Source organism: Lepidochelys olivacea (genome assembly GCF_965140295.1).
Source record: "Lepidochelys olivacea isolate rLepOli2 genome assembly, chromosome: 5".
Lineage (NCBI taxonomy): Eukaryota > Metazoa > Chordata > Testudines > Cheloniidae > Lepidochelys > Lepidochelys olivacea.
In genome coordinates, this window is record NC_140415.1 from 88,901,682 (window position 1) to 88,923,526 (window position 21,845).

The 21,845-nt window shown below is 39.0% G+C and overlaps 1 protein-coding gene across 1 annotated transcript in view; it reads right to left on the reverse strand.

Annotated features, from left to right (window-relative positions):
* Positions 1-21,845, reverse strand: part of LRRC2 (leucine rich repeat containing 2) — a 126,943-nt gene that overhangs the window by 65,695 nt on the left and 39,403 nt on the right. Inside the window, exons 3-4 of the mRNA XM_084628102.1 lie at positions 19,927-20,072; positions 4,986-5,196 (exon numbers count right to left, since the gene is read on the reverse strand). Coding sequence (XP_084484228.1) covers positions 4,986-5,196; positions 19,927-20,051 — 336 coding nt within the window. The 5' untranslated portion in view covers positions 20,052-20,072. The remainder of the gene's footprint in view (positions 1-4,985; positions 5,197-19,926; positions 20,073-21,845) is intronic.

A 21,845-nucleotide genomic window follows, 5' to 3' on the forward strand; every position in this document is an offset into this window, starting at 1 on the left:
CCAGAGGAAAAACCCTTTCACCTGTAAAGGGTTAAGAAGCTAGGATAACCTCGCTGGCACCTGACCAAAAGGACCAATGAGGAGACAAGATACTTTCAAAACTGGAGGGGGAGAGAAAAAAAGGTTCTCTCTGTCTGTGTGATGCTTTTGCATGGAACAGAAAAGGAATGGAGTCTGAGAACTTAGTAAGTAATCTAGCTAGATATGCGTTAGATTCTGTTTTGTTTAAATGGCTGAGAAAATAAGTTGTGCTGAATGGAATGTATATACCTGTTTTTGTGTCTTTTTGTAACTTAAGGTTTTGCCTAGAGGGATTCTCTATATTTTGAATCTGATTACCCTGTAAGGTATTTACCATCCTAATTTTACAGAGGTGATTCTTTTTACTTTTTCTTCAATAAAAATTCTTCTTTTAATAACCTGATTGCTTCTTCATTGTTCTGAACATCCAAGCGTTTGGGTCTGTGTTCACCTATGCAAATTGGTGAGGATTTTTATCAAGCCTTCCCCAGGAAAGGGGGTGTAGAGTTTGGGGAGGATTTTTGGGGGAAAGACATTTCCAAGCAGGCTCTTTCCCTGTTAAATATTTGTTAGACGCTTGGTGGTGGCAGCAATAAAGTCGAAGGGCAAAAGATAAAATAGCTTGTGCCTCGGGAAAGTTTTAACCTAAGCTGGTAAAAATAAGCTTAGGAGGTTTTCATGCAGGTCCCCACATCTGTACCCTGGAGTTCAGAGTGGGGAAAGAACCTTGACATACTACAACGTTATTTTTTCATCAGAGGTTCAGTTGGGAGATTCTCTAAGGGCAGATAAGGATAAATAACATAGAGAGAAAAGGAGGACTTGTGGCACCTTAGAGACTAACCAATTTATTAGAGCATAAGCTTTCGTGAGCTACAGCTCACTTCCTCAGATGCATATCGTGGAAACTGCAGCAGGCTTTATATATACACAGAGAATATGAAACAATACCTATTCCCACCCCACTGTCCTGCTGGTAATAGCTTATCCTGCTGCAGTTTCCACGATATGCATCTGAGGAAGTGAGCTGTAGCTCACGAAAGCTTATGCTCTAATAAATTGGTTAGTCTCTAAGGTGCCACAAGTCCTCCTTTTCTTTTTGCGAATACAGACTAACACGGCTGCTACTCTGAAACCTAACATAGAGAGGGAATTGCTCTGTAAAGGGAGACCTGTGAAAGAGCTGCAGAGAGAAGAGTCATACAATGGGAGGACAAATGAGAGAAAGAGACTCCAAAAAATGAAGGGAGAAGGAGGGAAGCAAAGAGGGAAAGACAGTTAAAATAAAACAATGGGCCAGATCCTCAGCTGGCATAAATTATTTATATTGCAGTAGCACATAGACAACCCGACTGATTTGGGCCCCATTGTGCTAAACACTGTACCAATATATAATAAGAGACACTTCACCTGCCCCAAAGAGCATACAATCTGAATAGACAAGACAGATAAATGGTGGGAAGGGAACATATGAAGTGATTTACCCAAGGTGACATAGCAGATCATGGGTAGATCTGGGAATAGAATCCAGATCTCCTGAAGGCCAACTCAGTGTGCCAGCCAGTAGATCACCTTGCTTCACCAGCTGAGGAGCTGAACTATTGTTTTGAGTTATATGGGACTTCTCATGTGCTTAAAGAATTGCATAAACCTTTACAGAAACTGGGCCTTATTTCCTGATTTCAGGACTAATTATTTTACATTGGTCTATGTTAAACAGCATTTGCAATCTGTTGTCCTAAATCCCAAATGATTTAAATCCTTTTGAAACTAGCTGCACTGTTGTTCATTATTTGCTCTGCCTCCTATTTTATTTGGACAAGCTGGGTGAGGCAATATCTTTTATTGGGCCAACTTCTGTTGGTGAGAGAGACAAGTTTTCGAGCTACACAGAGCTCTTCTTCAGGTTTGGGAAGGTACTTAGAGTGTCAGAGCTAAATACAAAGTTGAATAGATAGTTTAGCATAAGTAGTTAGCACATATTCTAAGGGATCATTCAATGTCTCCCTATTTACTTGCATTTCTGAACTTGGAGCCTCTCATTTAAAATAATAACAAATTTGGGCAATGACACCAATTAAGCAAGAGGAGAAGGAAAGCATTACAATCAATTATAAAAAATTGTTTTTAAGAAGTTGGGGGAAAATATTCAACAAACTACAACTTACAACCCATCGATTTTTAACAAAATTCAAAGATGAAAACGTAAAGCTTTAAAATTCATAATGTATTCATCACTTCTCAGACTGTTTGGGACATACCTAGTTTCTTACCAACCATAAACACAAAACCTTTTGACATTAGTTGACAAGGGGCGTCATTAGGATGTCTCAAGATGTCTCGGGTACAATTGTAATAACCACTTATCAACTCAAATAGAAATACTCTGTTCCTTTCAACAGCTGTTTTCTTCCTAATAATATAGATATATATAAAGAGCTGTAAAATGCTGAAAATATTATTTCATCTCTAAATTATTTAATATTATTTAATATTAAGGGACTTACATACTGACTCATACAACAGATGAGAATAGAATCATAGAATATCAGGGTTGGAAGGGACCCCTGAAGGTCATCTAGTCCAACCCCCTGCTCGAAGCAGGACCAATTCCCAGTTAAATCATCCCAGCCAGGGCTTTGTCAAGCCTGACCTTAAAAACCTCTAAGGAAGGAGATTCTACCACCTCCCTAGGTAACGCATTCCAGTGTTTCACCACCCTCTTAGTGAAAAAGTTTTTCCTAATATCCAATCTAAACCTCCCCCACTGCAACTTGAGACCATTACTCCTCGTTCTGTCATCTGCTACCATTGAGAACAGTCTAGAGCCATCCTCTTTGGAACCCCCTTTCAGGTAGTTGAAAGCAGCTATCAAATCCCCCCTCATTCTTCTCTTCTGCAGGCTAAACAATCCCAGCTCCCTCAGCCTCTCCTCATAACTCATGTGTTCCAGACCCCTAATCATTTTTTTGCCCTTCGCTGGACTCTCTCCAATTTATCCACATCCTTCTTGTAGTGTGGGGCCCAAAACTGGACACAGTACTCCAGATGAGGCCTCACCAATGTCGAATAGAGGGGAACGATCACGTCCCTTGATCTGCTCGCTATGCCCCTACTTATACATCCCAAAATGCCATTGGCCTTCTTGGCAACAAGGGCACACTGCTGACTCATATTGAGCTTCTCGTCTACTGTCACCCCTAGGTCCTTTTCCGCAGAACTGCTGCCTAGCCATTCGGTCCCTAGTCTGTAGCAGTGCATTGGATTCTTCCATCCTAAGTGCAGGACCCTGCACTTATCCTTATTGAACCTCATCAGATTTCTTTTGGCCCAATCCTCCAATTTGTCTAGGTCCTTCTGTATGCTATCACTCCCCTCCAGCGTATCTACCACTCCTCCCAGTTTAGTATCATCTGCAAATTTGCTGAGAATAAAATACAGAATAAGTTTCTCATCAATACTCCGAGGTCTGGAGTAACCATTTTGATTTTGATATCACTAATACTGCTTGGAAAGCTATTTTTAAATCCACTAAAGTTCTTTCCGTTTCCCCGGCTCGTGTGGAAACCCAATATAAAATATTTTATCTGGGACGACTGTTATGTATCGGCTGCATAAATTCTGATGTTATAGTGGCATAAAAGTTTTCCTTCTTATATGGCGAGTACACCCTATAATAGCTAATTCCTGGATGGACATATTTCCATATAAACGGACACCCCACTAACCTGGAAGATTCAAATGACACTACTTGGAAAAGGTTTTGTAGACCAATCCACTAGATCCACTGTCCCAGCACTACTCATTACTTACTGTTTGCTGCTGGGTTAGCTCTAGCTGAGAACCGGAAATCTACACTTCAACCCAGACTGTGGTTCCAGAAACTAATCTATACATGTTCTTCTACCACCCTCATCAACTTAATAGTTGAGCACCTTCCAGTAGTGCATTACATTATGACTAACTTCTGCCATGTATGGTTAACTCTTTCTTTCATGCTCTCCCCAGGGAGAGAATAGTGGGTGCAGTGAAGTGCTTTGTTTTATTAGGGTTTGTTTGAGGGTTTTTAACTGTAGATGCTGCTATATGTTTATATCACAGAAGGCAAGGTCAAAGAAGCATGGCCTTGCTCTTATAGCTGAAGGTGATGGTCCTTCATTTCTGTAGGAAGTCCACAGTTTCAAGCTCAATCTACACTGTAGCTGTGCAGCTCTTGCTGCAGTAGTATAGACATGCCCCTAGTTAAATAGCTAGGCAGACAAAAGCTACTCTGTGAGAAGCTTTATGATTTCCCCCTTTTTCTCATAATACACACCTAAAGAATTATCTATGATTGTGAAAATAGGACATGCTTTAGTACACTTTTATCTCTCTAGAAACCAACTCCACTACTAACTGACTGGCATCAGTTGAGGAAGTGGACTCCTGATCTCACTTCTAAACTGAAGTATCATGAAAAGCAATGCCAAGTGTTATTTCTACCACTCCATGACTGGTAAGTTCTACTTATGATTTTGTTTTAAACAAATGCAGAACAAAATTTATCTCTGAACCATCAAGGAATGCAAGCAAACTTTTGGGTATTTTAAAAGTAATTGACAAGCCAACGTAAGCAGATACTGTTACTGCCATCTCCTTTTCACAATAGGTAACAATAGATAGAACTAGGGAACAATCCCATTGTATTGTGATGGTTTGCTACTAAGCTTTCCAGAGGACTACATTACACACATCAGTGCAGAACTAATGATCAACATATTTTAAAACTAAAAATGTTATTAACTTATAGCAAGAAAGGAAGGTAATATTATTGTCAATTCTAATGCAGTAAAAAACTACTCAGAATGGACTAGAATGTCAGGATTTGGCATAAAATGTTTTGTTAGTAAAATAAATAAATAAATAAATAAATGTGTCATGCTAATCAGCCAAATACCACAGAAAAAGGCTCAGATTAAGTTTACCGTCCAGTGCTCTCCAGAAAGTTGAAAAATAAACTTGCTTCTTTCTTTGTCTGTTTCATCTGACAAAGTACTCTTCTTACAGAGCTGAGAGTTTTTTGCAATTTTATCCAAGAGCTTCTCAGTGGTATCTACGAAACCGTTCTTTAGGTATGCAGATTGTGGAATGCCTTTCTTTCTGCACTCTAGTGCAAAGTCCCATTCCTGCTTTATCCTGAAACAGTGCAAATAAAGAGTCTCTATGAATCCAAGTAACAGAACTCAAATACTTAAAGTCTTATATTTTAAAAAGAGACTTAGTCTCCTAACCTCCAAATTAGTGCAGACATTTCACACATGTAAATAATAACATTTGAATGCACGCAAATCAGATGGCAACCTGTCAAGGTTCCTCCCCCACTCTGAACTCTAGGGTACAGATGTGGGAACCTGCATGAAAAACCTCCTAAGCTTATCTTTACCAGCTTAGGTCAAAACTTCCCCAAGGTACAAAATTTTCCACCCGTTGTCCTTGGACTGGCCGCTACCACCACCAAACTAATACTGGTTACTGGGGAAGAGCTGTTTGGACGCGTCCTTCCCCCCAAAATACTTCCCAAAACCTTGCACCCCACTTCCTGGACAAGGTTTGGTAAAAAGCCTCACCAATTTGCCTAGGTGACTACAGACCCAGACCCTTGGATCTTAAGAACAATGAACAATCCTCCCAACACTTGCACCCCCCCTTTCCTGGGAAATGTTGGATAAAAAGCCTCACCAATTTGCATAGGTGACCACAGACCCAAACCCTTGGATCTGAGAACAATGAGAAAGCATTCAGTTTCTTACAAGAAGACTTTTAATAAAAATAGAAGTAAATAGAAATAAAGAAATCCCCCCTGTAAAATCAGGATGGTAGATATCTTACAGGGTAATTAGATTAAAAAACATAGAGAACCCCTCTAGGCAAAACCTTAAGTTACAAAAAAGATACACAGACAGAAATAGTTATTCTATTCAGCACAATTCTTTTCTCAGCCATTTAAAGGAATCATAATCTAACACATACCTAGCTAGATTACTTACTAAAATTTCTAAGACTCCATTCCTGGTCTATCCCCGACAAAGACCAGCATATAGACAGACCCACAGACCCTTTGTGTCTCTCCCTCCTCCCAGCTTTTGAAAGTATCTTGTCTCCTCATTGGTCATTTTGGTCAGGTGCCAGCGAGGTTACCTTTAGCTTCTTAACCCTTTACAGGTGAGAGGAGCTTTCCCCTGGCCAGGAGGGATTTCAAAGGGGTTTACCCTTCCCTTTATATTTATGACACAACCCATTTGATTTTTGCACTAAAAAAGTCCTGCTTGCACTTGCAAATGCATGACTAAAGATGCAAATTGTGCATGTAAATTTAGATGCCATTTTTAGACCTCCTAGCCCAAGAGTAATGCTTGGGTTTGTAAGGATGAATAGTAGAATTCAGATGACTAGGATCTTCTTTAATGCATACGAGAACAGGATCAGCTCCAGAAAATTCTGCACATATACACGGCCTATCCTATATGAATTTTGCCATTGATTTCAATAGGAGTAGGCTCACACTAAACAAGTTACAAATATATATGAATACAATGAAGACCTTAAATTGGTCCTGGGTTTATGCCCATAATTTAGCAACTGGAAAAATATTTTCCAAAACTTTTGCTAAACCAAAATATGAATCAATATCGCTTTCCTTGCAGCCACTGGAAATATTTTTTCCCCTGACTTTTTAGATTCAAGTAAAGAATTTTTACCTAGAAAAGAAAAAACTATGGTGTGTACATCATAGAAGAGGTGAAGTTAAAGGTCAGGTAATATATTTTACCCCCGCTAATTTCAACATGAATGTTACTTACGGCTTGACTATGTGAAAAACTTGCAGTAGTATAAATGAGGGTGGCATTTAATTTTAGAGACACATATTTTGGTTTCAGGGTAGCTTATTTTGGTTTGGCTCAAGACAATTAACGAACAGGTGTACGTAAACCAAAATAAGTCATTCTTATACCAAAAGAAGAGTCTTCACAGAGCCTTTTGCCCCAGTTTAACCATATTGGTTTAAAAGCCAATTTAAATTATACTGACGCAACTTGGTCATGGAGACAAGCCCTTCTATGAACCCACAGATCACTGGCAAAACAGGAAAAAGACAGTGGAAAGGCAAGAGTTAATAGAGAGTTCACACAGGAACAACTAGGAAAAATCTAAAAAATACTGTTATAATATACATTGGGGAAAATAGGTCCAAGACACCTACATACCGTTTTCTAAAATTATTCTACCAGTGAGTGCATCTAATTAACTATAAAAGCTTTTTGTTGTTGTGAGCAAAAAGGTGGGCAAGACAGAAGTGTACAGAGAAAAATTAAAATAAACCCCAGAAGGAAAAAGAAGGAAGAGGAAAAAGAAAAACAACAGGATTTGAACCATTAAAAAGGGGAAAACTAAAAAGTACCCAAACCCCTAGAGTTTTCTTCTCTGATATCTTAGAAATAATCCTAACTTAGATACCACTGTTGTGCTGCTCCTTCTTCGTACTCTCCTCCTCCACTTGTCCTCCTGGTATATGCATTCTATAATTGTTGAATTTTGATTCTGTGGCACAATCCTCACACATCTGTGGAATTCCTTGATCGTCCACCAAAGAATTAAAAATTTCACTGTGATAATTCAATGAACTGAAAATTGGCTTTTTTGTGCCTTGCTTGCCCTTTACTCAGCCAGTCCCATAAATGGTTGTTTCATTTCTAGCTGGTTGAATTCAGGAAACCTGAAGTAAGTAGAAGAGGAGGGAGCATAAAAAATCTTCCCCCAGCCCAGAAGCAGGCCACCTCCATGCTGACCGTTATGCCCAACCCAAGGGGACTTGAGACAACACAATAAAACCCACAAAGGGGAAGATTTAGCTCTAAATCCTTTAACTGTGGTAACAACCAGGGAAGCATTAATGACAAGAGAATGCATTTTCCTCTGATATTTTACAGATAAAATGTAGAAAATAAAAACATCTAAAGGCAACAATACATTGTTAGTTGAGTAAAATGCAGTTAAACAAAACCCAAACCTCTGATAATTTAATCATTGATCAATTCAGCAAAAGAGGGACTGACTGCAACTACAAACTTGGTGACAAATTCAGCATGAATATAATCACACAGTGATGTAAGAGCGAAGAAGAAATTTTACATCGCCTTTTAATGTCAGCTTAATGCAATATGCTCTTCAGAGCTTTTAAAGAACGATCTCGCATGGTCATAAGGTTAAGCATCATAGAGAAATATTGCGTGCGGATAGAGAGTGAATTATATACCAATGGGGCAACAAACATGTCTGATTTTATCCAGTATGTGTCAGAATACAGACAAATGGTCAATTCCAAGGGCAGATGTTCTAATCACTTGCAATCATTGCTTGTACCACTGGGGCTGCATCAACAACCAAATATGAATCAATATAGATTTCCTTGCACAGAAAAAGACTTCTATATAGGCTTGGAGGAATTTGATTTTTATCAGTAAACATAGATTTTCACCATACACTCACATCAGACAAAAAAATTCATCTATAATCTAAATTTACAGATAGGCAAAGTAAAAAAAGTACTTCTTGACAACTTCTTAGAGATTGATTTAAGTATATTTATTGTGTATATTTTGATGTGATGTTGACATTTTGTGTTTTAGTAGTTATAAAGCTTTAACTTTTTGAAACTCCATCTCTATTGTCATTAATTACTGACAACTGTGAAAATTTAAATAGGTAAAAACCTAAAAAACCTGCTTTAAAGTTAATGTTAATATTATCCATCAAAATTAGAAAAAATAAAACTTAAATTCTGCCAAGCCTACTTATAAATCAATGGTTGGCTCTTTATTCAATCTCCTAGTCTAATCTGATCCCCCGTAAAGAAGTCAAAGAATTTTCACAGACAAATTGATAAACATCATTAAATTTAATGATACATCTGTCATTTGTATGCTACAGGTAATATCAGACCAAGGTGACAGGGACAACTGTTGGATCATATTAAAGAAGTTCTGTATTAAAATCACAAATGAGTTTGATTCCCCATAGTTTAAATTCCAGGGTATTACTAATTAAGAGGTCTCTTGGTTTTTGGTACTTTCTCTCCCTCTCTGTGTGAAACTTGCAAGCTGCTAATTGTGTTAGTACATTCTAAAACAGAGTCTGTTCTCAAAGCAATTCTTTGTAATAACAACTACTCACACAGAGAAAGACTCAAAGCAATACTCTGTAACAACAGAAACAACACCCAGAGACTCCTTGCCCTTTTGTTGTATTCATCTCGTTTTGTTAACAATTGTGATTAAAATAGAGATAGAGGATGTATGTGGATGGATGCTTGGTGTGGATAATAACTGAATGATCAGGGAAGTGCCAGCCTATGAATCCAGTGTCCATCGGCTGAAGAAGACATCAAGTGGAAATAACCAGAGGACCCCCAGAGGGCAGACTGGAATCCACCCAACAGCCTCAAGAATGGGAGAACCAAAGAACAAGATAACATCTGGCAGCACAGAGCCATCAGGAATGTGCCATCTGCTGATTGATTCAGCAACAGCATGATGAAGCAATTCCCACAGCCTGGCATCGGAAGAAATTCCTATAAAAATGGACTCTTGGAAGTGAGAACTTTGGGGTCTGATTCTGCAAACCAACTTCCAGGAGCATCAGATGAGCATCTGACAAGACCCTGCTCTCTCCTCATGTCCAGGCCACCTGGCCAGTGGCTTGGCATGAGCAACTCTAAGGCTGGTAACTATGATAACTTTGCAGAACCTGTGTGTGTGTGTGTACGAATGAATGTGTGAATAAATATGAGATTGAATGGAATGTTATAGCTATAACTAACTGCTTACTATGATTCTTTCTGTATTCACAATAAATGTGGCATTTTGCCTTTTTCCCTTTAATAAGATCCTGCTGGTTTTTATTTTATTGGTATAACACAACTAGGGGTTCATCACTCTGCTCTAGCTAGTCACTGTTAAAGTATGTGATTGCCATTATTCTTATGGAACCCTTATCAAAACAAACTGTTTTATCTCTGATTGACAATCTCATATAAGGGAAATTATGTATTCTGTTCTGCTATCAAATGCTATCATGCATGCCTTTGAAAAGCAAAAAAAAATGCCTCTGTTGTGAGTGAGAAAATTCTATAAAACAGTGCAACAAATTCTTGGGTGGTTGGCCGGGGCAGTAGCTGGGAGAGGGTTGTTTTAAGAAAACATTCCACCAGGAACTACTTGGCACTTTTAATTTCTGTTAACATTTCTCTGAGGTAAGTAAGTAGGTTTCCAGTCTAAATGCTTTGTTTTGAAGACTGGCTTTCTTTTAAAGGCCCTGGAAATCCCAGGAACACATTTTCCCCTACAACAAATACATAAGACGGTGAGAAAATCTTTTATTGGACCAACTTCTTAACTCATCCACCTTGTCTTTCTAATATCCTGGTGTTGTGAGAAAACTGGATTTGACGTAACTTGCAGCCATCTTGCGTACTTAGCGCCCTCCACCCCCACCCCCAAATGGAAGCGAGGACACCACATAGGAATAATTTGTCCTTGCTAAGGCAGACAGAACAAAACCAGCTGCACATTGCAGTTTGACGGAGTGGGATAGATAAAGTGAAAGGACAGATTCATGAAAAGGGGGAAGAAATATAGAGAACGGGCCTTGAAATTTTTTTGCTGAAGCTTCTTTGCTAATAAGGAGAATAATGAATTGTTATTGGCTATTGAGAGAAACAGTTAAGTTATCACTCCTTTGGGTTCTGAAAACGCTGGGTAATTCTAGGACCAGTATGGCAACATGTAAGATAGTTACAGAGATACAAACCCCATAATCCCTAAAGTTTATTTTTTGTGCTCTTTTTATTAATTATTAGTAACAGTGTTACTGTTAGTAAGCTGTGAAATAGCTTGATCCTCATCCTAACATTTAGTGAACGTTTCATTTGTTTTAAAGAGATGGCTATCATTCTCATGGTGTTTGAGAGATCATTTGGCCACAATTGGGCCCAGTGCAGTTGGGCATGTGGCATGAGTACAGCATAAAAAGGGGAGTGTTCCTTTTGGGGCATGGAGATCGTTCAAGTGAGAGCTGAAGCCCCAATTCAGAAAAATACTTAAGCACATGCCTAACGTTAAGCACGGAAGTAGTTACACTGGCTTCAATGAGGATGTTTATGTGTTGATAGCTAGGTATAGGAATAAGTACACCCTGCTGAAACAGAAGTCACTCTTGCCCTAGAAATATGTCAACATTGTGATAACATCACTATAGGCCAATCAAGTATCAGTTTTCAGTAAGCCCTCAAGATAGTATTTTTGCGGTATGGAGGAGGATCAGCAGAGACTGTGAATATCTGTTTAAGTGTTATTGTTTTGGTTATTGCTGATCTTGTCTTCAGTAAGACCTAGCCTCCCCCCCGCCCCATCCAAAATCCCTGTGTTATATTGATGTGTAAAGATTAAACAAACTGCATTTCTCCCCACAATGAGGATGGGAAAGTTCTGTGCTGCTGCCATTTTAGATTCTCCAGAGATTTCACTTTAGAAGTAATACAAATAATTGCTGAGTATAAATAATGTTATTCTTTGAAGGAGTAACCTGTTTGGAAAATGAGTAGGGTGACTGGACTTAGCATCCAAAAGGATTTCAGAGTCATTAAATGAGAGGACACCATTCATTTTTAAGGGTGAGTGGCTAAAATCCTTCTCCAAGCATAATTTAAGACCTGCTCAGTGGCTGAATGGGAGGTCTCAAAGGAAGAGACAAGTGCTTTAGGAAGCGGTGTGATGTTTCATGACATGACACTTTTTCCTCAGAATCACTGAAAAAAAATCAGGCTGAAAAAATAGCCTAGCAAACTACTTGAGGGTACTGTATTAATTGACATGTCATTTCTTGTGTGAGACTCATCTGGAGACCTAGACACTTGGGTTTATTAAATGATCCCATGGGATCTTTTGCAAGTTTAGGATTGTTAGTCTGGGCCAAATTTCAGTTTAAGTAATTCTGTTTCGTGAAATTTCCCCCCAGAATTCCAATTATTGTTTTCTTCCCAACCTAACCTGCTGCCCTGTTGTACAGGATTGTAGCTGAAGAATATGGGCTGGAATGTAACAGCCAGAAAACTGCATTTATAACTGTATTCCATTATATTATGTATAAAGATCTGTATGAGCAAATGCACATGAACAAAAAAAAATTATATTGCTAAAATGGTAGTTAACCTTGCATAATTACTTCTGTCCTAACCTCCAATTTTCTAAGTATTCATAATTTTTCTAAACACTTGATTTGACCTAAGTTTGTTCAGAAAGCGTCTCAAAAATAGCTGAACCATTTTTTGCTCAATGAAGGACCAAAAATAAAATACTTTAACTATTATAAAAATTGTTACAGGTTAAAAAATAATAGCCACTAGCAGTAAAACAACTGGAACTAGAACAATAAAGTCCAGGAAAGAAATAGAGAAGATGCTTTGAGTGTTCTAGGGAGAGTAATCATTGATCAATAAAGTAATATATTTGAAAAACTTTGAAACTTTGAAAAACTTTAAAACTTTGAAAAAAAGTTACACACTTCACATGAACTGAATATTGTCCAGGCTTTTTTCATACATTCAGAAAGAGTCCAATTCATGGTTAACTTAGTTACACACTGAAAAGGTAAGTGAAGATAAGAAATGAGTGAGACAGCTCCTGCAAGCTCTGCCTTATTGACTTCATGTTTTGTTGGTGGGCTGGGAATGAACCAAGGGTATTTACTGAGCCACTTCAAGGGGAGAACCTTAGGTGGCTAGACTGGACATTTCCACACTTTTCAGAGCTTAATGGTGCAGTCTTAGTTTTGTATTAACAGTGTGTTTGTGTTTTAATTGCACGTTATGGCGTAAGTTATATGGTACTTACTTTTTATTTTTATTTTTTTAAGAAGTCAGAAGGTGGAGATAGACTTCCACATGATGAGTGCACTTAACATACTACATGAAGCTTCTCTGACAGCATGCCAGATTTCTATTTACACTTCAGTATTACAGGATGCAACAAAAAATCACTGAGTATCATCAGAATGTAGAAGAACCAGTTAGAAGCTGTATTGTAAGAAACATTATTTACCTTTCAAAATGATAATCTTTATTTAGATACTGATATTGCATTAAACCAGATCCATTCCCATGCATTAGCTGCTGGCTCTATTCTCTAGCATTTGTATTGATTTCCATACAGATGTAGTGAACATACAATACTGTACATCTCTAACATATTGTGGCTTATAATTTAAGCCATGGTCAAGAAAATTTAGGATGAGATTCTCTGATAGGTTTGGGGATCTTGAATAAAACAATCATTTACTCCTGAGGAGAATACTGTGGCCAGTGTTTTAAGATACAGAAAAGCAAAACACTAAGCTACCACTGGCCTGTAAAAGTGCCCTACTATTCAGCAATACACGCAGCTTTCTGAGTTTATCTAACCCATCTCCATTTCCGAAAGCCACCTCACATACATCTGTCTCCCCAAGTGCATTGAAATACCAACACACAACTTTCAGGTGTTTTGGGAAGCATACAGAACCTTACTGCTTACGTAGAAAGTCCGTTTCTTTTCAATCCATTAAGTTCCTCTCCAAAACAGAAACAAGTTTGCAGAAAAAGCTTCGTCCTAGCAAAAGCTATCCCCCACCAGAGGTTCAATCAACCTATACCCAAATAAACAAAGCCTTTCCTGGTGTGAGACATAAAAAATAGAAGAGCAACAGCAGCAAATCTTTCCTTTCACTAGGGGCATAATAAATATAATTCTCTCTATAGCACTTATTCAACACACTCTACTTCCTTCTAGAACTGTGTTCATTCCACAACCCACCCCTGCTTGTTTTCTTTTCCCTTCCATACCCTATGCTTGGTCCTGATTGTTTATGTAGCCCAGCTCCATTGGCTCCACTCCTTAATCCTTTTCTTTCTAATTTCACAACTCTGGAGAGCCAACAGGGAAAGACATGGATCCACTTGGGCAAAGTCAAGTCGACCAAGGCCCAGCTATCCAAGGCCTCATCATAGGATCCAGGGAGGCAACACACCCAGTCACAATTTCTCACAACATCATACTTCAGAATTAGGTTTTGCTGACAAGCTGTTAACACTTTAGAGTAGAACTCTCAGTAAAAGATTTATAATCTTTGCCACTTTTAACATAAACACAGTTCAAAAATATATGGAATTCCTTTATCAAAATCCATGTTTGCATAGGTAAGGTTTCCTCTTTGTAAAATCTTGTGTCTCAGAGGATTACAAATGGAGGAGAATCTTACATTTTTCACAGTGAGACTGTTATAGAACCTTTAAGAGCTAAATTCTGCTTTCTCTACTCCAGCAAAACTCACTGAGAGTTTCTTTCAACTAAGGCTTACAGAATTTGACTAAATAATAGCAAGTTCCTTTAAACTCAGAGCTTGTCCATATGGAGGTTTAGTTTGTGGCAAGCTGGGGTGTAAATCGATAGTGCACTAGTTTGTTGCACACCAAATTACCATGTGGACCCAGCTACTGTGCACTAAAAGGTACCTTTTGACCTACTGCTCTTTGAAACAGCCTTCTCTTTGAATCCCTACTTCTAAATGACCACTGTGGGCCATATTCTGATACCCTTACTCACACTGAGTATGCATTGAGTATTTCTATTGATTTCAGTAGAAATACTTGAGAAGTAAGGAACTAATCAATGTGAGTAAGGGTATCAGAATTTGGCCCTATATATGACTGCCTAAACCAGTGAGGTTTTTTTTCCTCCTTACAAGGAGACAGTAGCTCCTGTTAGGAATTTAATCCCAGGTACATTCTTTGTAGTTGAGGGTTACTTGGAAATGCACAAAATATTTTCTTGCCTTTCAAAGCATCAAAACAAATCAAAGGACTCACTTCCAATCTGATCTTTATAATCCAGAGCCACAGTGATCAATACAAACTAGGTGCATGGGCACCTGCTCTTTCCACATTGGAAGTGGCCTTCGGGAAAGTCATATGTATGTTCTGATTGATAACAATAAGCAGAAAAATCTAAAGCTGAATTTCTGTCTCTCTCTCTTTTTTTTTAAGTGGTTAGCAATCATAGTCTCTCTAGTGGGCAGCTTTTATGGATGGTTTCTCAGACATGCGTATGTATGATTGTCATAAAAATAAAGGGAAGGGTAACCACCTTTCTGCATACAGTGCTATAAAATCCTTCCTGGCCAGAGGCAAAACCCTTTCACCTGTAAAGGGTTAAGAAGCTAAGATAACCTTGCTGGCACCTGACCAAAATGACCAATGAGGAGACAAGATACTTTCAAAATTTGGAGGGGGGGGAAACAAAGGGTCTGTCTGTCTGGGTGATGTTTTTGCCCAGAACAGATCAGGAATGCAGCTTCATAACTCCTTAAGTTAGTAAGTAATCTAGATAGAAATGCATTAGATTTCCTTTGTTTAATGGCTGGTAAAATAAGTTGTGCTGGATGGAATGTATATTCCTGTTTTTGTGTCATTTTGTAACTTAAGGTTTTGCCTAGAGGGATTCTCTATGTTTTGAATCTGATTACCCTGTAAGATATTTACCATCCTGATTTTACAGAGGCAATTCTTTTACCTTTTCTTTAATTAAAATTCTTCTTTTAAGAACCTGATTGCTTTTTCATTGTTCTTAAGATCCAAGGGTTTGGGTCTGTAGTCACCTGTACAAATTGGTGAGGATTTTTATCAAGCCTTCCCCAGGAAAGGAGGTGTAGGGCTTGGGGGGATTTTTGGGGGAAGATGTCTCTAAGTGGGCTCTTTCCCTGTTCTCTGTTTATCATGCTTGGTGGTGGCAGCATAGGGTTCAAGGACAAGGCAAAGTTTGTACCTTGGGGAAGTTTTTAACCTAAGCTGGTAAGAATAAGCTTAGGGAGTCTTTCATGCAGGTCCCCACATCTGTACCCTAGAGTTCAGAGTGGGGAAGGAACCTTGACAACGATGAATTAAAAAGAGACATTATGTGAACATATATACAACATAAGTAGGGACAGATTGTGTGCTACCCTTGCTCACCTGCACAGGGGTGAAGGAGCATGCAAGAAACCAGACCATTGTTAACACACAAGAAACCTGGCCAAAGTCAAGCCCACTCCCTGTGCTCTGTGGATAGCAAGGAATGCTTGCTCTTGATAGCTGCATGGAGGTAGGTGACCAAAAGATGGTGAGGAGGAAGGAGGCGGGGTCATGTATAAATAATGCTTGCCCCCATACACACACAACACTGGCCCATGGAGTGGGGGGGAATTCTATACCAGCCTAATCACTGATTCCAAATCCTTACACACACACAACACATGCAGGGAGCAGTACTGGAGAAATAGTGTCTGTCTAAGGCAAAATCTCACTAACACTTCTCTGGGATGGTGCACCCTCCTCAAGGATTGTGGCTACATGTCACAAACTAGACTTTACAGTACACGAATATTTATAGGTGCCAAATCCTACTCCCAGTATAGTAGGAGACTACTTCAGGCATAATACTGTGTGACTATTGCACATGTTAATGATTGTTATATAAACTTGAAAACAGGGATTCTTAATCTGATCTGGATAACCTTGTAAATATAATCAGGAAGATTTATCTTGAACTTCTACTCAGGGAGAGATTGTAAAAATGGCAAGATCGATTTACTCGGAAGATCGACTTACTGTCTGAATTCGTACTCGGCAGATCGATTTACTGTCTGAATTCAGTCAGTGCTCTTTTCTTTACAGGCAAAACTGTTACTTTGGTGGAAAGCATAACACACTGTGTAAGTGCCATGTATTAAAACAAACTAAAAGCAGAGAACAAAGCTTTGGGATTAATAGCCCTCAGAAGGTAACTCCCTACCAATTGTAAAGTGGGGTTTCTTTCAACCTCACCTGCTCCTGCTTTAAAAGCCATTAAGCTTTGAGGAGCTCCTGCTGGGATAATGTGTACTTTCCACATTATGCATCCGATGAAGTGAGCTGTAGCTCACGAAAGCTCATGCTCAAATAAATTGGTTAGTCTCTAAGGTGCCACAAGTACTCCTTTTCTTTTTGCGAATACAGACTAACATGACTGTTACTCTGAAACCTGTCATTATGCTGGGATAATGAGACTTTGCAGTATCCACTAATGCAAGATGGTGCATTAAGGTTAGAATTTTTGAAAGGGCTCCATCAACAGTTGTTGCTACTGAGAATTTGAAAACTGGGCTGAATGCAATTTTGACAATCTGGCCCAGGAGACACAATAGGCAACAGTAGCTGATATATGTGTTTTTAAGCACATAAGTCTCCTGGAAATTCTGTCATGTGACAAGAGGGTTTTTCCTCTAATTGTGAGTTTTGCATTAATTGCCATTTTCTTTGTGACTTTGGCCACATTGTTTTAACTGCTTGATCCTGCACCACTGGAATTAATGGGAGTTTTGAAATTAATTTCAATAGTTGCAGTATCAATCCATAATAACACAGGTGTAGATTCTAATATACTTACACTGAGTAATACCTTATTCCTGGAGTACTCCCATTGAAATCAATGGGATTATTTGGAGAGTGTGATGCTTCTCAACATAAATTAAGAGCATCAGAATCTGGCCTAGTGTTGTGGGACAAAGTATTGTATAAATTTCAGGCTTAAAAAAATTTCCCTTGTGGATATAGAAAGTTCATATGCTATATATTGCTGTATTCTATACCAAATCCTGGGCCTACCCTCATTGGTACAGAAAAGATAATGAAGGAATTTGGAACCTCGTTAATGAATGAAGGCAGAACAGATCACCAAACACTATTACTTCAGTAGAAGAGATGGGTAATGATAAGCACAGATGTCAACTGCAGAGAGATTGTTGTCTTCATGGAAAACATGACTCACAGGAGAGCTCTGGGTCTTGCCCTAGTCCACTGGCAAAAAGTGAGGTAGCTAAAATTAGCTGCATTGCAGTAGAAAACACTACTCCTTACCATATTAAGGTGCCCTCTTTTTTTAATCTCTGTTGAATGCCCGTTGTGATTTGCTTTTTCACTAGCCAACACAAATAGGAAACAAAATGGTCTCTGGTTCTGAACGTTTAGAAAACTGACACTCTGTACAAATGACTCAGAGAGAGAAAAACAGAGAGATGGAGCAGCCAGATTCTGGCCAGCACAAATTAGAGGCCAGATTGTGGCCAGCCACTACATCAGTGCCCAAAGGGTGCATGGACGTTTCCTGCCTTTTGCACACCTTTGCAGGGGCCAGCAATAGTCTGGCTGGAAAGTGCAGGCCCTGGTCCCTCCTAACAACTCTGGGCACTAATTGCCTGAAAGGGGGCAAGAAGGTGAAAAGTGAAGGTGAGGCCACTGGCCTGTCTCTCATCCCCAGAGCAATCAGAGAAGTTGGCTGGTACAGAAAAAGAAGCACTTTGCACCCTCTTCACGTAGCTTAACTGTCTTAGGGTTTTATACTGCCACCCATCATGAGAGTATCTGAGTCCCTCCTACATAAAATCAATCGTAATAGATTCATGTGGGACTTCATGGACTCTCTGGCACAGTCTCCTTTTGGGGGCAAAAGCTCTGCTTAGGGTATGTTATTTATTAGTTTTGTCTTTGTTTGGTAGTGATTTAGGGACAGCAGGGAGTGTCAGTGTTGTGTCATTCTTATGTTGGAAAAACTTTTTTCAAAGAAGATGATTTTACAGCATTTCCAAAAGATTCTGGGTTCGCCTGATCTCCTCTGGAAGTTTGCTCCATAGCCAGATCCCCTTGACCAAGAGTGCTTTAGGTCATGTGCCTTGTCCTGGGCTTTTAAACAGTGACGTAGCTACTATATCAGGATGAGCTGCACCGGAGAACTCAGGAGTGACTCCTGCTGAGTCAGCCAGATTTCATTCTAGGGATTCATGCTGTCCCTCCACCAAAGGCACCATTCAGCCCTAGGCACTTTTCAGCAAAGAGATTCTTTTCTCTTTTTTTCTCTTCCCTGAGCAATAAACATGGTATCAGTCAAGTCCTATGACTCCTGCATAAGTGCCGACTTTCTGCTTTGATTAAAACACTAACCCAGGAACCTATCCTTGCAACAAAGCCCGGTGTTAACTGTGTCCACATATCTATTCAGGGGACACCATCACAGGGCCTAATCACATCAGCCACACTATCACTGATAGTTCACCTACACATCTACCAATTTACATCATGTACCAGCAATGCCCTTCTGCCATGTACATTGGTCACACTGGACAGTCTCTATGTAAAAGAATAAATGGACACAAATCAGATGTCAAGAATTATAACATTCAAAAACCAGTCGGAGAACACTTCAATCTCTTTAGTCATTCGATTACAGACCTAAAAGTGGCAATTCTTCAACAAAAAAACTTCAAAAACAGACTCCAATGAGAGACTGCTGAATTGGAATTAATTTGCAAACTGGATACAATTAACTTAGGCTTGAATAAAGATTGGGAGTGGATGGGTCATTACACAAAGTAAAATTATTTCCCCATGTTTATTCTCCCACCCCCACTATTCCTCAGATGTTCTTGTCAACTGCTGGAAATGGCCCACCTTGATTATCACTACACAAAGTTTTTTTTCCTCTCCTGCTCGTAATAGCTCACCTTACCTGATCACTCTCGTTACAATGTGTATGGTAACACCCATTGTTTCATGTTCTCTGTGTATATAAAATCTCCCCACTGTATCTTCCACTGCATGCATCCGATGAAGTGAGCTGTAGCTCATGAAAGCTTATGCTCAAATAAATTTGTTAGTCTCTAAGGTGCCACAAGTACTCCTTTTCTTTTTGCAGATACAGACTAACACGGCTGCTACTCTGAGATATGTCAATGAATTCAGTTAAACAGAAGAGTAGTAGGTTGGCTTACTTCTCTAATGAGCTTTGTGCTAATCTTTCCTTCTCCTTCTTTCGAGTTTCTTTATACTTCTTGACTTGAGTTTCCCAGAAGCCTCTTACAACAGAAATGTCAAATATTATCACCTGATGTCCCATGTTACCGACATTAAGCTTTTCCTGTAAAAAACAAGTGTATCATTAAGATGTCATCATAAGAAGGGAAGAAAACAATTAATACAAATTAATATTCTGGTCCAGTTCCTTACAGCTTGCTTGAGAAAAAATGGACAAAGAAATATTAACTTGATTAAGTATCATCCAAGAAAAAGATTTTTTTGTTAATGATTCCATTAACAATTAATAGTAATAATAACAGTTTATAAAGTTCCTGTCAATCTCAAATGATCCTAAAGTGTTTACCAAGTTTAGGTCGTCATCCTACTGAGCCTTTTTCATGCTACTAATCCTTATTCCAATCAATGGGACTACTTGCACAAGTAAGTGTTCATCATGTGATTAAGGGCTGCAGGATCAGTCCCATCAGATACAGAAATCACTTCATCTACTACTGAAATGCAATCAGCAATTTGTGAAATGTGGCAGTTGTTTAGTAGAACATAGCAATAGGACCTCAGTTCAGCCAGGTACTTCACATGCCTACTTTTAAGCAAGCAATTGAGTACAGTTCTGAATTGGAGCCTAAGCCAGGAAGTAAAGTATGATGTGTCCAGCCGAAACTGCAGAGACAGATTAGACACAGGGCTATTACCTGCAGACTGCTCCTGCTCTTAGGGCTTGTCTACACTACGCAGCTTTGTTGCTAAAAGTCAGCGTGTGTGAACACTCTCTGTTGGTATTTTGTCGGCATTTTTGCCAACAAAATACTTCCAGCCCTGCAAGCAGTGTTGGCTTTGTAGGAGGAGAGCACTCCTGCCGACAAAGCCACATTCACACTGCCACTTGCATCGGCAAAACTTTTGTCTTTCACGGGGTGGGAGGGGGTTAAGTACCTGTGAAAGACAAGTTTTGTCGACAATGTCGCAGTGTAGACAAGTCCTTAGTGAAGTCAATGGCTAAATTCCCATTGCTTTTAATAGGAGCAGTGTTGGAACTGTTCTCTCTTACTCAGAGTCATTGCTGAAGATGTAATCATCTCAACTCGATTTTTTTATCATGAGATGTAGCTAATCTATCTATAGAGGGCTTTTGTTATGCCTACATGTTCATAAAATGGTTCACTGAGCCAACATGAGGAAATTTTATAAAACAGAACTCTGAAAGCCTTTTAAAAATAATTGCTTCCACCAAGATAAAAACTATCGTTTCTTCTCTTTTTTTAACTTCACTTGAGATTTCATTAGATGCCACTTTTATTACGTTGTTCATTAGTAAAAGACACAAAGGCCTTGAGCTGTCAAGCTAGTGTTGAACAAATAGCCTGTCCCTTGCCTTAGTGTGTCTTTTCAAACTTTCAGCTATTAATTTTTCCAAGTTCTTACTCTAATCACTGTTTCCAGGCCTCCTATCCTTTCACTGGGGTCACTTACAGTCTGGCCTTGAGTCAAAACACTTGGGGGGGGTGGAGGGGAGGGGAATGGTCGCCAAATCCCTATTTTTTTTCTTTTATTCTACCTTTTCTTAATGTTCTTTTTCTCTTAACCTACAAAATATCTCCATACTAGAGGGCATATTAAGAAAGACAAAAATAAATTGTTTATCAACAAAGCACTCCAGTCTCCCCTAACCAGTGAGTTAGGCATATGTAGACTGGTAAGAACAACAAGTAGGGTTATATCCTATTTGTTATACTGTAAGAGACATCCTAAGTACTATCATGAAGATACAGTGCCTCTGAACTCAGGCATAGGGATAGGTCAGGTATTTTGCTATGCCAGTGTCTTTTGCATCTTTGAATGACTGTATGAACTTTACCTTTCCTGCTTCGGTAAA